The sequence below is a fragment of the Pongo abelii genome, chromosome 5 (genome assembly GCF_028885655.2).
Source record: "Pongo abelii isolate AG06213 chromosome 5, NHGRI_mPonAbe1-v2.0_pri, whole genome shotgun sequence".
Classification (NCBI taxonomy): domain Eukaryota; kingdom Metazoa; phylum Chordata; class Mammalia; order Primates; family Hominidae; genus Pongo; species Pongo abelii.
In genome coordinates, this window is record NC_071990.2 from 111,200,297 (window position 1) to 111,216,775 (window position 16,479).

The following is a 16,479-nucleotide window of genomic DNA, read 5'->3' on the forward strand; positions in this document are numbered from 1 at the left end:
CAGTTGAGAAATATAGAGTTTATGAACTTAGGGGGAAAATGACATAAAAGCTACCTTACACAGTAGACAATATGAAGCTGTGCAATTAAGAGGAAATGATGTAGCTTAAGTGTATTTTAAATTTTCATTCACTATTTAAAGCCTACCATACAGTATTTGATAAATTATGATAAATCATTTTATTCAAAGAGCAACACTGATGAACTTTTAAAATGAACCATTTATTAAATCAGACTGTTATTCTTAACAGTTATGTAAGTTACATGTATGTTTAAGTCAGAGTATTTCACATGGAAAAGTTTTTAACTCCTATAGGCAAGCAAAATCATATCACACAATATATAAGTGGGAAGGGGATACTGCTAAACATTCAAATAAGGCAAGTATATAAAAACAATAAAACAATTAATGAAAAAATTCAAGCATTCCTTTAAGAGAATTCAACACTACAAGCTAAATGTACTTTCTGAGTGTATTCATATAATCAAGGCAGTGTTTCTTCTTTTAAAACATCAGGAAATGGAATAAGGCTCATTAATAGATACAGCTGCCCTCAAGATTTCAATTTCAGTTGCTTTCTTTAAATTAAAATTCACAAAGTACACAATTAAGATATATCAAAAAACTGAATCTGCTACTCTAACAACAGCTGTCCATGCTTAATACTTAGTGGTTTATTTGACCAAATTAGTCTTTTCAGGGGGAAAAAAAAGATAAGCCACTGTAAAACATTTAGTTTGAAATGTATGCTAATATTTTCCTTAGAAATCAAAAGTTATGGAGGAAAAGGGTCATTTATTATAAGGAAAAGAAAGCAAAACACTAGAATGACCAAACATTTTCAAGGAACAAGCACCACAAAGGACATCTGCATTCAGTTTTGTAATATTTATCAATGCATTTTTCTTACTCCAACCAATCCACTTCATCAAATTCTGAATCATCTTCCGAATCACTATATTCAACAGCAATACGGCGAGACAGGATGGTGGCAACATCGTTTTCAATGCGTTCATGCTTAGCTTCCTGTTCACGCTGCTCTTCTACTTTGCGTAGCTGAATACCTGATACAGTGAATCCAAACCATTCATTTAAATCAAAATACTAGATACTAGATATTATTAATATTTCTGGAATAAAATCAAATACACATGAGAAATACTTATAGGAAAATAAAAAGATCAGAAAAGAATGTGAAGAAATCATACTGAGAGAGGCATTAAATCTTTATGTTATCTGTGTTATTAGTTGGTAAAACTTACCAGGTATCCCAGTAGGTATCTACAGTTTATTTATCCATCATGGTCTACTATACCTCCCTGCTCACCACCCCCTAAAAAATTAATGAGGTGGTACATTTCTTCTATCACCTCAATAGTCAAATAAATTAAACATTGTTGAATATATTTTCTGTGGCTTCATTATCCATTGTATTTGAGGGAAAGGCACTATTATTCATTCTATATGCTCAGTGCCTGGCCTATAGTCATTGCTTAGGAAATAATGACAATAAATGAATGAATATGAGAAGTCTTTCCTTTTGTTACTAAGGGAGGAAACTCACTCCTTTAAAGGCATCTGGTAGAGCAAGTGTCATGGATACCCGATATGAACAGCCTTAACTGAAGAAAATACCATTTTTAAAGGAGTTAATATACACATTAAGCATAATATAAAGGGTTTTAATTAAATGTTCTATAACATTTAAGTCTGATATATTAAATTTCTCACTCACTCAATAAACATTTTAAGGATACCTACAAAGCATGAAAATAAAATGATCAAATGTGATCTATTTTCTGGAAAATAATTTTAAATATAAGTTGGATATAGCTTTACTTTCTAAGGCCATTTGTACACAAACATGATCGCCTAAAATTTTATAGATAAGGAACACATTTTTGTCTTAAATATTTAGAAAGTTTCCAATGCTACTATAGCAATGCTTTTCATGGAGCTGAGAAAATTACCTTTTCGTATTGCTTCCAGTAGCACACTCCTGGCATCACTGATTACAGGTAGGGTTGATGGATGGCGCTTTGGCTCAGAAGCAGGTATAACTTGTGATGGAGGAGATGGAGGCATTAATGGAACATGGGGACCTGGGGCAGTAGATGGAGTTGGATGTAGCCCAGAGGGAGGATGAGCAAGAGCTGTAACTGTGACAGGTGATGATGGTCGAATGCCAGGTGGAGGCAGAGGAGGCGGTGGTGGGGGTGGAGGCAGCCCCTGAACTTCACCTTGTGGGAGTGGATGAACTGGTACAGTCTCACATACTGGGGCAGCTCTAGCTACTGGTGGAGAGGGCTGTACTAGAGGAGGTGCAATTGGAGGAGGAGCTGGGTGAAGAACTCCAGGGGCAATCTGAAGAGGAGCTGGAGGCGGTGGTACTGCTGGAGCTTGCAAAGCAGTGGCTGGAGGTGGAGGTGGGGGAGGTACTGGAGGGGGAGGAGTTGAAGTCATTGAAGCTCTTAATGAGGAAGTTGACAAGGCAGATGGAAGAGGTGGTGGAGGAGGTGGGGGAGTGGGGCTCACAAACACAGGTGTTCTGCCTGTAGCTGGTGACTGAGGGCGATTTTCTATCAAACCTGTAGCAGAACTGAAATGACAAAGAGATTCTAGCAAGTTATTAAAAGAGAAAAGCCTAAAGAGAAAATCTAACCACACAAACTATAAACGACTATCAGTAATTATATCAAAATAGATCCATTAACATGCTCCTATAGAAATTTAACATCTTCAACAGTATTTAGAAAAAAAAAGAACTAAAAGCACATCAACAAAAAAATTAATGAGTGGTGCTTTGGTTTGTAATAGTCTAAATAGTCTCATTCTCTCATGCAACTTTTGCATCCACTCAGATATTTTATGCTTACTTTAATAAATAAAATGCTCAATTCTATACTGACAGGAGTCTCTGTAATGACTCAACATTGATCATAATGCAATTTTGTAGCAATACTTGTGGCCAATACAATGCTGTATTTATACTGAAACTATTAAGTCTCATCATATGCTATTTCAGTTAAATCAATGACAGCTAATTACAAACCACAAAAAGAAATTTACAGCTCTCTCTTTTCCTGAGGATGGAACACCAAATGAGTCAGTGATAGAAAACTGGATTTTTAACTGAAAATTGTAAAGCTGATCTCTATATCTCTATTAGAAAATTTCCCTAATATTTCTCTATTAGAAATTTATCATTTGGATAATAACTGACAAGATTAAACTTCAAAACAGCTTTACTGAAAGATTATTATAAGCAACTGCCAATCCTCTCTGAAATTCTTTAAGTATTTTCCTTAATACCAAATTAGGATTAATAATCACATCTTTGGTTCCCATTTCTTAGACTGTTACCCACATTCCAAAAAATCCTTAATTTTTCTTAATACACTGCACATGATATGCTTGATAACAACACTATAATAAAATGAAACAGGCTTTAATCTTTAAATTCTTATTAGCTAAATTTTCCTAGGAGAGTGTGTCAGCTCTAACCAGAAGATTACAAATAATGTCCCACAGACCAAATCTGACCTGCTCCCTGTTTTTATAAATAGAGTTTATTTAAACACAGACACATTCATTTGTTTATGTATAGTCTATGGTGGCTTTCATGCAACAATGGCAGAATTGAGTACTTGTGACAAAAACTGTAAGGCCCGAAAGCCAAAAATACTTACTACATCATCCTTGAAAGAAAAAGCTTACTGACTCCTAAGATAAAACATCATATGCTTGTTCCAACATACCTGATACAGGTGGGTATCGGTTTTGCCTCTCCTGCTCCATGCATTGGTGGAGGCGGAGGTGGTTCATGTGGTCTGACTAATACCCTTTCCTCAGCTCTAGTCAGAAGCTCACTCATCTGACTAAATGGCAAGGCAGAAAGTGAGTAAGATCCATCCATATGATCCACGTATGTCTGAGGTCTAAAAGAAATATATAGTATCAGTGAATTTTTCTTGAATTATTGGGAGGAAAGAGTTCTACATGAAATATTAAATATTTAAAGTTTATCCTTTCAATGCCAATATTTTAACTATTTTTAAGAAAGTTTCAGAAATGTATTACATTAATCCTGCTTTTAAAACAAAGAATGCTGCTCACAATGTAAGCCTTACTTGTTGATTTAGAGATGTACTATGATGACCATCAGTTATTTTATTATTTTATAACAGAATACTAATTCAACTCACAGGATGAAAAGCATTACATACGTAATCTAATAAACAAGAAAATAATTAACTTTTAGCAAATTGTGTGGAAAGCTATCTGCCTCTATTTCAGTTTTTTACAAGAAGATGCCAATGACAGAAAGGTACAATAGGAAAATGAGTTTTCTCCTACTAGTATATCTCAGTGTGCTCTTAAACTTAAATGACTTCTAAAGTCTTGCACCAGAGAGAAAGGCCTCCCAGATACTAGCAGCACAGAGGTGGCTAGCTATATTGTTTCTGTCCTTCTGCTGTTTTCAAAGGTGCAAGGGTACTCAGAAAATAGCTGAGTAACATAGCAACATGTGACTTAGATGTAAGCAAAATTTTAGATACCTCGAACATGTTAAGATTTATAAATATTTGCTAGTACATTCTGGGGACAAAGTTGGATTTAACAGATGTGCACACAGCAAGTCAGAAATTATTGTATTTAGTGAGTCAGATAAGTACCTTAATTACTCAACTGTAGTAGAAATAAATGTCTATAGTTTATTAATTTTTTAACGTCAATTCTTTCAGTAATACAGATAAATAGTATCTCCCAGAAGTATATTTCTCCTAAAATAGGTCAAGAGGTTGCACACTTATGGCCCAATCATTTATATGTATATTACTTAAAAGGAAACTTTAAGCTCTTTTCCATTAAAAAAATCATATGACTAGACTGCACACACTGGCTCACGCATGCAATCCCAGCACTTTGGGAGGCTGAGACAGGCAGATCACTTGAGGTCATGAGGTCAAGACCAGCCTGGCCAACATGGTGAGACCCCATCTCTACTAAAAATACAAAAATTAGCTGGGCATGGTGGCGTGTGCCTGTAATCCCAGCTACTTGGGAGGCTGAGGTGGGAGAATCACTTGAACCCAGGAGGCAGAGGTTGCAGTGAACTGAGATCATATGCACTCCAGCCTGGGCGATAGAGCAAGATTCTGCCTCAAAACAAACAAGCAAACAAACAAACGTATGACTATACCCAAATAAATGTCTTCAGAGACAGACGTCAGTTTAATGTGTTTGCTGGTAGTATGTTATTTAGTTAGGGCCCCTGGCCACTGAGAAAGGAAAAAATCTTTTCTACAAAAGGGATCAATACTTCTGTTTGAAAGTCCTAATATATCTGAGGTGGGCGATGTGGCAAAGAAAGGAAGTCGGGAAAGTAAAAGGAACAAAACAGAACCCCTTCTTCACTCCTATTTTATATGCAATAAATCAACAGTATTTCAAAAAAATCCCAGACCCTACACTTCTATTACAAAATTCTAGCAGACTGTGCCTGAAATATCGAGAGGCTATTGAGACGTCACACTAAAGCTAAAACAACCCTAAAGATCAGCCACTCCAACCACCTCTTTCTAAGATGACAAAACTAAGGTCCAGGTATGAAAATGACCTGCTCAAAGCCTGACTTTAGTAGGCTCACAGTGGTCAGGATCTTGAAATAATCTCTATATTTATAACAGGGCCTGCCTGTTCAATAGTTTAGGACTCACGACTTAGAAGTACAGATATTACAAATAAAGCCAATGTTTTATCATTAAAAAAAAAAACAACAAAAGCAAAGAAACCTTGTTTCAAAATGAGAGGCTGGGCCATTAGCAACTTCAATATGCTTATGTAAGAGATTAGCATCATCTTCAGCCAGCTCTGGACCTTGGGCCAGCTTCTGCCATTCTCGCCGCCTGTCATGAGGTGCTCTTGGCACTTTTTCTGGTTCATGAGGACGATCTAGATTTTTCTGCTATAACAGATGTATTGAAACAAAGTCAAATGCTTAAGTGCTAATTTTTAAAAAAGAGGTTATAACAATCAAAATAAAACTCTAACAACACTGAAAAAGACAATGTCATCATAATACAGTAAAAGTAACACAGAAATGGTTCACTTGTACATTCAGAGTTAAATCTTAGGCAGTTTGCTGTAATCCCAGTTTCCTGCCATGTTTTGTTTAACCCCTAATTTGAACTGATGCACCAGACACAAAATAGTATGCCTAAAGAATACAATTTGAGGTCAGAAAGTCTTTCAGGTGAACAAAGACTCATGAACCCTTGCTCCACAGGCATTAGTTTGACATTTCTACGATGAATGGCATTGTCTACCTCTAATCAAAACATAACAATTTACTAAGGTTATGTTATCTGGGAAGTAACTGATTAGCTAGCCAACACATTAGAAAAAAATCCAATTATCTAATTAACCCATAATAACTATATCACTCAACAGAAATCATTGTCTTTAAACAAAAAAACAAAAAGTGATTCAAAACTGGGGGAGAAAGTACAGAAAGGGCTACAGTAAGTGTAACAAATGCAAACGCCCAAAGCGGCCAAGCGGATAACATACATGAATGAAGCCAGTTAGGTGTAAGATGGGGCATGCGGTGAGCTAGACAGATATGTCCATCTCAGGCACTCTAGTTCCAAAATTTAAAAACCTCTGTGTTTGGCAAACAAAACACTCCCTACAGGCATAATCTGGCTTGCCAGTCACCAGTTTGCAAATGTTAGCTAGGACACTGGGTTACCATCTAGCAAAGAAGACAATACAATGGCATTATACAGGGATTAGGGAAAGCAGAGATAGCTACAGGAGAACCAGAGAGACGATAAAGACAGAATTTGCCTCCTTCATAATTCAGCCTAAATCTAACCTTGCTTCATCCTTCTGTGTTTTCAGTTATCATTAACATGAAATATAAAGCAGATACAAGTGAATTTTATTAGAAAGTGGAAAATGACAATAGAAATAACAGAAATTTCATGTGAATATAATAAACTCTCCAAAACATTTAGGAGAGAAATGTTTAGGATGTGCTCGGTAGCAAGAAAATATTAGCTTAATCTACGTTACCAATATCTGTACAAGATTCCATTGCTCCTTCTTGCCAAAATGTTCCTCTCTTCCTTGGTACACCTAACTCCTATCTGTTCCTCAAGATTCATTATAAGCTTTGTGGGAAGTGTTTACCCTGCCTGCTAGCTAAAGTAGATGCTGTTTTGTGCTATCTAAACCCTTTATGCATACCTCTGCTATGGCACTTATTATGCCATACTCTAATAATCTAATTGCTCATCTGCTCCCCATCAGACTGTGTTCTTTCTGTGGAGTTATAAAGACTTCAGTATTTAACTATATGGACCCAATAAAATAAAACTGTCAAAATACAAGATTAATGAAGTTCAATATATGCAACAAAACACAAATATACAAAAATTAACCTCAATTTTTTAATCTCTTGTAATACCTTCTGCTTCCTCTTTTCCTTCCTCTTATCCTCTGTATCTTGCAACATTTTTTCTTTCCATAGATCAAAGAAATATGAAGGATTGGTATAAAACTTCAGACCTTCTTTACCATCATCTCTGAAATATAAAATATCAGTTAAAACACATATTAGTGAGACTTAGGCAATCAGAATAGAAATAATTTCACTAAAATGTTTATCCTCTTACATTAATAAAATACAGCATGTTAAAACAGTGCCAAAATAAAACTGAATATTGCACCAAAAGAAAATTTCTCACAAATATGAGGAAACAAAGAAAAGTGGTAAACCAGATGCTTTTCCAAGTTAGTACTAATAATTTAAAGTATAGCTGGGCAATTTTCATCCCTAACTTCTGCTGAATCCCAAATTTTCTAAAAAGTCCTTTGGGCAATTCCAATAATTACAAATAGCTCTGCCAAAGATAAAAGCCTGAAAAGACAGTAACATCATCTACAAGAGAGAAATTTTGCAGTTTCTGCCAATACTATGATTTATTATCTTACTAAATCCAAAAGACATCACGTAATAGTCATTCTAACAGTCACATTTATATCTAATTATCTGCACACTGACTTACAATTTCAAATAACTCTCTGAATACTATTTTATTCAGGATGTGTTGTACATCTTAAATTACCCATTTAACAAACCATGTGAAAGAACTTCAAAGAAAGGCTAAATAATTCCAGATTTTATTCTAAGTAGTAAAAAGCATTTTAAAAAGGTACTACCTATTCATTATGTAAGAAGTTAATGTACAAAAATCGAATCAAGAGTAGACGAAACAGGCCGGGCGCAGTGGCTCACGCCTGTAATCCCAGCACTTTGGGAGGCCGAGGCGGGTGGATCACGAGGTCAGATCGAGATCATCCTGGCTAACACAGTGAAACCCCATCTCTACTAAAAATATAAAAATTTAGCTGGGCTTGGTGGCAGGTGCCTGTAGTCCCAGCTACTCAGTAGGCTGAGGCAGGAAAATGACATGAACCCAGGAGGCGGAGCTTGCAGTAAGCCTGGGTGACAAAGCGAGACTCTGCCTCAAAAAAAAAAAAAAAAGAGTAGACAAAACAAGCAAAAATTATAATGTTTATTTTGTTAGTAGGACAGAATTTTGAGCTTTTTCCATTTGATTAAAAATTAAATTAAAAGGACAATAATAACTCCTTATCTCTTTATATTAATAAGTTTACCAGTGGCTTTTCTTAACTTTTCAAAACAACTCTTTTAAATACGTCTTGTCTTTTGTATGCCAGAATCTTAGGAATTCATCCAGTGAATAAAAGCAAACGTTTTCCAAAGGTGGTGGACAGAGAGGGCTCTCCGTGTTGGCTAGAAGCCCAATGAAATAAAGAATGTTTGGGGATTTAGCATTTCAATCTGAAGTCTGAGATAAATAATAGGGCTACTATTTATTAACCTACCTACCTATAAGGAGTGAGTATATTGAGAGGTGGAGGCTGTTCACAAACATCGTACGTCTCCTGTAATGGAATAGGCAAAGTCTTGCGATCGAAAAGCTGCTGGTCTTGAATTGTAGAACTTCGGAAAGCTTTCCTCATTGTTATATCTTGCAAAGACACTAAAACAAAAATCAAGAATTCATTTTATTTTATTTTACTAGGATGATTTAACATAAGGGCAAATTCACATACTTTATTTGTCTAAAAGTCAGCATGGCTCAAGAGATTGTGACCTTAGTGGCTTATGAATCAGAAACCATATTTTAAATGTTCTTCATTATATTTGCCCATATCATTCTGTGCCTAATTTTCCCAATCAGATAGGTTTTAATTAACCTTTGATTTCGAAGGCTCAGAGGGCCGTAATGACACCTGAAACATATCTACATTTCAACCAAATATACCTTTTTCTTTCTTCTACCTGCCATCATGGGCCCCCACCAACTTAGCTTCTCTTCTCCTATAATCTTCTTTTCCATCTCCCTTTATTCCTTTTTATAGCTTACACCAGTAACTCTGAAAGGACTTACTTACTTATTAGTGGCATTGTGGGCTAAACATGCTGTTAACCTCTATGCTATGTATACTATAAATATTGTATGTGTACTATCAAGTTAAAACAAACTTTACTGTAAAGGAAATACTTTTAAGTATTAGGTGATCTATATTATTCTCTTTTTCACTTATCTTTTATCTGTACTATAAGGATTTCTACCTAACTATAAGCTCTTGAAGACTCAGACTATCTTGCACATTAGTATTCCCGGTAACTAGCACAGCCCCATAACATATATGATTTAAAAATAACTTCATTTATTTTGAACTGTGCAGCATGTTAAAATAAAAAATACACAACAATGCTGCATTCTTAACTCTTACAGTGATATCCCGATATTAAAAAAGAAGGTAATTTCTTAGATGTTTAATATGGCCTTAAGTATACAGACAAATGCCCTATAACATAGCAAGGTCAGTATAACAATCCTAACAATTCTTTTTTTTTTTTTTTTTTTTTTGAGACAGAGTCTCGCTGTGTCACCCAGGCTGGAGTGCAGTGGTGTGATCTCGGCTCACTGAAGCCTCTTCCTCCCGGGTTCAAGCAATTCTCCTGCCTCAGCTTCCCAAGTAGCTGGGACTACAGGCACCTGCCACCATGGCCGACTAATTTTTTTTTAATTTTTAGTAGAGATGAGGTTTCACTATGTTGGCCCTGGTGGTCTTGAACTCCTGACCTCGTGATCTGCCCACCTCAGCCTCCCAAAGTGATGGGATTACAGGTGTGAGCCACCACGTCCAGCCAGCAATTCTTAAGTTATCCTTCTCCTTAAAATAATATTCCTATCATCTCCTCAAGTAAATTCACTCAACATGAACATGGGACCAATGGCACAGGAGGTACAATAGGCTGGCTCTGCAACGGTGGCACCATAATTGCATTTCTAGCAATTCCACTGCTGCATGACCTGTAACACACTTATAAATACTAAAATAAAATGCAGAGAAGCAAAAAGTTTTTCCCCACTATCACTAAAAAGTGGCACTGGAGATACAGTATTTAATGAGTACATACTATATGTGCTAGATGGTTTTACTAAATTTCATTTCATTTCATCTTTACAATTCAGTAAGACAGTAATTATTACTCCATTATGAAATGTAAGAAAGCTAAGGCTAGGAAATAGTATATAACTGACCTGAGGTTATAAACAGTTAATAAACAGCAGAGCCAGAACAGAAAAGTCAGATCTGTCTACCTTTGAGGCTAATCTTTTTGCCACAATACCACACACTGTTCTCAGGATCCTGTCAGAAGTGGCTTGTGCTTTCTGCAGTCAAAGTGGATCAATTCTTGCCACTCTCCTGCCGCACTTATTAATCAATAAGTATGTAATTAAGATGAAACCTAGTGTTTAATCTCCCCAAACTTCCTTGGTAAAGGATATAAGAAACATGTAAACGAATAAGCATGATGTACTTTTCTACCTTCAACTCCTCTCATTCACCGTTTGTCTTATTATTAATAGACCATTGTGGTGAAGCCCCTTCCACTTGCCAACAATAACATCTGATATTAATAAAATAGAATTATATAGCAATAAATGAGTATAATGTTTATAAACATAATTGACTTAAATATAATTGTACAAGCCTTTGTTTAAAATTCATTTAAAAATATTTTCAAAATTGATAGTTTTTAGTTGCTACAAAATGGTTAAAAAAACTGATACCACACTGTGCTATTTAGTACTGTACACATGATGTTATTTTTTTTAATTCCCACTGAATTAAAAAACCTAGGTTAAATAACTGAAAACTCCTTCAATACAACCTCTCCAAAACAATTTCAAATTAAGTAGTTCAGCTTTTAGATTCTGAATTCTTCCCCCACTGCTCCACAAAATTTTAAAGGAAACTATGTTTAATTCTGACAGTATAGCTGTTGACATATTAAAATTTGTTTTTTAATACAAACATCTTAATTTATTTACTGTTATCTGTATTTTCACTTTCAAGTTTAATGGTGGGTCTAAGACATTTGTTAAAATGTAACAATATTTTGAAACTAAATGTTGATTTTTATTTCTGTTACATATGAGAACTGCCTGTGTATTTCTCTATTATTTGATGGCGTAAATTTATATTTAAGTTATAAACAGCTGAGTTATCTAAAAAACAAATTTTGGCTATAAATTATGTATTTGAAAGCATGACCATAAAATATTTTTTTCACCACTAACAATGATTTTATTTCAAGATTCCATGAGGCGTAATTAATGTATTGATACATGCACACGTTTCAAAGGATACCACCAAGAAAGACAATCTAAAGAATGGGAGAAAATATTTGCAAATCATATATTTGATAAAGGATTTAGATCCAGAATACACACAGAATTCCAACAAGTCAAAAATAAAAACACGAATAATACAAATTATAAATGGGCAAAGGAACTAAATAGACATTTCTCCAAAGAAGATATACAAATGGCCTGTAAGCACATGAAAAGATACTCAACATCATTAGCCATCAGGGAAATATAAATACATGTTATATGAATGAACCTTGAAAACATTATGCTAAAAGAAAGAAGCCAGTCACAAAAGACCACATACTGTACTATTCATTCACATGAAATATCCATACAGACAGATCCATACAGACAAATCCATACAGGCAAGTCCATACAGACAGAAGATCAGTGATTGCTAGGGGTTGAGCTGAAGGGGAAACAGAGTGACTGCTAATGAGTACAGGGCTTCTTTCTGGAGTGATACAAATACTCTAAAATTGATTGTGGTGACGGTTGCATAACTTGAATATACTAAAAAACACTGAATTGTACACTCTTTAAATGGGTGAACTGCAAGGTACATGTAGGTTGTGAAATATATCTTAATAAAGTTATTTTTAAATTATTATTTCCTTTTCTTCTTGTATCCAGAGCTCTGAGTTTACATTTTATAAGTGGTACAAATCTAGTTGCCAAGTATTTGCCTCTCCTTATTTACACATTGGATTATTTCAAAAGTAGCTGGTTCCATCACTAAGACATCCGTCATTACATTATATTTTTGTTCTTTCCACTGACACCCTTTAGTATTTTTATTGTTAAATAAATTATATTATATAATTTGCATTTATACTAAAAATTAGATCTATTATATAATTTGTGTTTATACTATTTAATGCAACAAAAATATTTTGAAGAGAGTGTAAGAAATTCCATTCAACAATTCTTTGTGGTAGGTAAGCGCAAATTATGTTCTTAGCATTGCATTTCTTTTTGTGAAACAAACAAAAAGAGGCATTTGGGAAACATTGGCATTCAATGTATTCTATCAAGGCATAAAACATGATTTTACTACTGAAGTTCCTACAATTATTTTAGCCTATCTGATTATTCCTGATTTAATATCTTGGTATAGAATGTTTACACCCTACATACTGGCAATTTGTTTTTGAAATGTTCAATTAAAGTAGGAAGTTGCATTCAGTTAAATAACTAATAAGACTTTAGCAATATGCACATACAAAAGCATATTAAAAGCAGTTACATGGCCAGCTGTGGTGGCTCACGCCTATAATTCCAACCCTTTGGGAGGCTGAGGTGGGTAGATCACGAGGTCAGGAGTTCGAGACCAGCCTAACCAACAAGGTGAAACCCCATCTCTACTAAAAATAAAAAAATTAGCCAGGCGTGGTGGCAGGCACCTGTAATCCCAGCTACTCAGGAGGCTGAGGCAGGAGAATTGCTTGAACCTGGGAGGTGGAGGTTGCAGTGAGCCGAGATTGCGCCACTGCACTCCAGCCTAGGTGACAGAGTGTCTGTCTCAAAAAAAAAAAAAAAAAAAAAAAAAAAAAAAAAAAAAAAAGCACTTACATTCTTGTAGACTCAAACCTACAGATTTCAGGTAATTTTCTAATAATTTTTATTTCTAAGACAAAAGTCAAAAGTATACAAATAAATTATAAGAGAGAAACGAAAAGAGAAAGATAATGAAGAGAATGGAGGAAAATGTCTGGTTAAAATGACTTCTTTATGCAAAAAAATTAGGAGCTGTTTAGTGTACAAAAAGAAGAGATTTAAAACAGAGTAGAAAAGAAAAGCCAGGAGAATCATACTGATGGCATTTTTAGATAATTCACTGATTTATTAAAATATGTACACCAAAGGACATGGGTATGATCTGTAATAAATTCATGATTAATACTGTTCTTAACTATATCATTCATCTCATCTAACTTAAAATATATACGTAGAAGAAAATACAATATTAATAAGCTTACATTCTTCTTCCTTTGGATCAAGCTGTGTAACACTAACAGATAAACGGTCCACACGTTCTTGCAATGAGTTGACTCTGAAGGAAAAACTATGTGCTTCATTGAATAATTCTCCAAATATATCTTCAGCATATTTACCTAAGCAAAAATGAAACATATATCATAAAATTTAATATCCAGAGCACTGAGTTTTTATCTTTGCAAGCAGTAGAAATCTAGCATGATATTTGCCTCAGATACTTTGTGATCAGAGATAAATATTGAACAATGTAATATTAAAACTGGTGACCTGTTGAATTTGGAATTTATCTGGAATTACAGTTGACCCTTGAACAAAATCGTTTAACTGTGCTAGTCCACTTACATGTAGATTTTTTTCAATAAATATATTGAAAATTTTGGAGATTTGAGACAATTTGAAAAAACTTGCAGATGAACCACATAGCCTAAAAATACTAAAAATTTTTAAGTATATTTTAAAGACATGAATGCATAAAATCTATGTAAATACTAGATTATTTTATCATTTACTACCACAAAATATACAGAAATCTATTATAAAAAGTTAAAATTTATCAAAATTTACACACAAAACAAAAACATACATAGTGCCATTCACAGTCAAGAGAAATATAAAGAAATGGAAAGATGTATTAGGTTGGCGCAAATGTAATTGCGGTTTTTGCCAACCTAATAGTACTAAATCATAACAATAAATTTAAGTGTAGTAATACTTTATTACTGTAACAATTTTATAGCCACCCTCTGTTGATATTGCAGTTAGCTCTAGTGTTGTTACTATCCACTTAAAATGCTGTTTGAGCAGTTCTCTCTCCACTAAATTGCATATAAGAGTAGGAAGTAATCTCTCATGGTTCTTGTGTATTTTTCATCACGTTTTATGCAATACTGTAAACCTTGAATACATTGTGAGACTCACTCAAAGTGCCACCAGTGATGCTGGAAGTACTCTCAAGTACAAGAAAGTCATAACATTACAAGAAAAAGTTGAATTGCTTGATATGAACCACAGATTGAGGTCTACAACTGTGGTTGCTTAGCATTTCAAGATAAATGAATCAAACTTAAGGGCAATTATAAAAAGAGAAAAGGAAAACCATGGAGCCATTGCTGCAGATACACCAGCAGACACAAAAACCTTGTACTTTTTGCGACTACTTTTTAATCTTGTATCGAAATGCAATTTTTGTGGGTGCATGGCTGTTACAAGAAAGCATACATACAGACTCTAACACGATTTGAGAAAAAGTGAAGTAAGTCCATATATGACAACTTAAAGCAAAAGGAAGGCAAAGGATCTAAACCTGGAAAATTTAATGGCAGTAAAGGATGGTTTGATACTTTCAGAAAGAGGTTTGGCCTTAAAAATGTCACAAGAGAAGCTGCAGCTTTTGTCAGCCAAGAGGCAGATGAGTTCCCAGATGCCATTAAGAAAATAATTAGTTTCCATGTATGCTGCTTGAAAAAAATAATAATAATAATTGGCCAGGCATGACAGTCTGTAATCCCAGCACTTTGAAAGGCCAAGGTGGGCAGACTGCCTGAGCTCAGGAGTTTGAGACCAGCCTGAACAACATGGTGAAACCCCATCTCAACCAAAAATACAGAAATTAGCTAAGTACGATGGTATGTGCCTGTAGTCCCAGCTACCTGGGGAGGTGAGGCAGGAGGATCACTCAAGCCTGGGAGGTCGAGGCTATTGTGAGTCGTGATCATGCCACTGTACTCCAGCCCAGCCTGGGTGACAAAGTGAGACCTTCTCTCTCTCTCTCAAAGAAAAAAAAAACTAAAAACAGAAAAGAAAAAGAAAAAAATTGAGTAGAAACAATATCTGCCTAAACAGAGTTTTAATGCAGACGAGAGCGTCCTATTCCAGAAAAAAAAAAAATTGCCACAGAGGACATTTATTAGTAAGAAAAAGTGAACACCAGGATTTAAGGCAGGAAGGGACACACTAACTACTGTTTTGTGCAAATGCAGTCGGGTTTATCATCGGAACTGCCCTTATCTATAAAGCTGCTAACTTCAAGTCTTGAAGGAAAAAGAAGGCCAAAAGAAGAAGGCAAGACAACAAGAAGGCATGGACAATGAGAATCCTTTTTCTGGATTGGTCCCATTGATGCTTTGTCCCTGAAGTCAGGAAGTACCTTGCCAGTAAGGGACTGTCTTTTAAAATTCTTGTGATAACTGTACAACATCTCTGGCCACTCAGAACCCCATTAGTTTCACACTCAAGGTGTCAAAGTGGTCCACTTGCCCGCAAACATGACAGCTCTAATTCAGGCTCTAGATCAGGGGGTCATAAGGACATTTAAGACTCATTACACACGGTATTCTATGGAAGACTGTCAACACTATGGAAGAGAATCCCAATAGAGCACATCATGAAAGTTTGGAGGGATTATACCATCAAAGATGCCATAGTTGTTACTGAAAAAGCCAAGAAAACCATCAAGCCCAAGACAATAAATTCATAAAATTTGAGAAAACTGTGTCCAGATGTTTTGCATGACCTCACAGGGTTTGTAACAGTGCCAGTCAAGGAAATAATGAAATAGACAGTGGATACAGAAAAAACGGTGGGGATGAAGCGTGGCAAGGTATGGATCTTGGAGAAATTCAAGACCCAATTAGACAGCACACCAGAGGAATTAACAGAAGATGACTTGATGGAGAAGAGTGCCTCCAAACCAGTACCAGACAATGAGAAAGAA

At 35.2% G+C, this 16,479-nt stretch overlaps 1 protein-coding gene across 19 annotated transcripts in view; it reads right to left on the bottom strand.

The window, feature by feature from the left end:
- Positions 1-202: 202 nt before the first annotated feature.
- The window catches only part of WASF1 (WASP family member 1), a 78,944-nt gene continuing 62,667 nt past the window's right edge, over positions 203-16,479 (bottom strand). For 13 of the 19 annotated variants that reach the window (XM_063724695.1, XM_063724689.1, XM_054556927.2 and 10 more), the window contains 7 exons: positions 13,748-13,882; positions 8,924-9,077; positions 7,475-7,592; positions 5,796-5,968; positions 3,759-3,938; positions 1,971-2,599; positions 203-1,064 (listed from right to left, as the gene is read on the bottom strand). In XM_063724695.1, coding sequence (XP_063580765.1) covers positions 907-1,064; positions 1,971-2,599; positions 3,759-3,938; positions 5,796-5,968; positions 7,475-7,592; positions 8,924-9,077; positions 13,748-13,882 — 1,547 coding nt within the window. In that variant the 3' untranslated portion in view covers positions 203-906. The remainder of the gene's footprint in view (positions 1,065-1,970; positions 2,600-3,758; positions 3,939-5,795; positions 5,969-7,474; positions 7,593-8,923; positions 9,078-13,747; positions 13,883-16,479) is intronic. The other 6 variants (XM_063724698.1, XM_063724699.1, XM_063724697.1 and 3 more) reach the window with 1 other exon arrangement.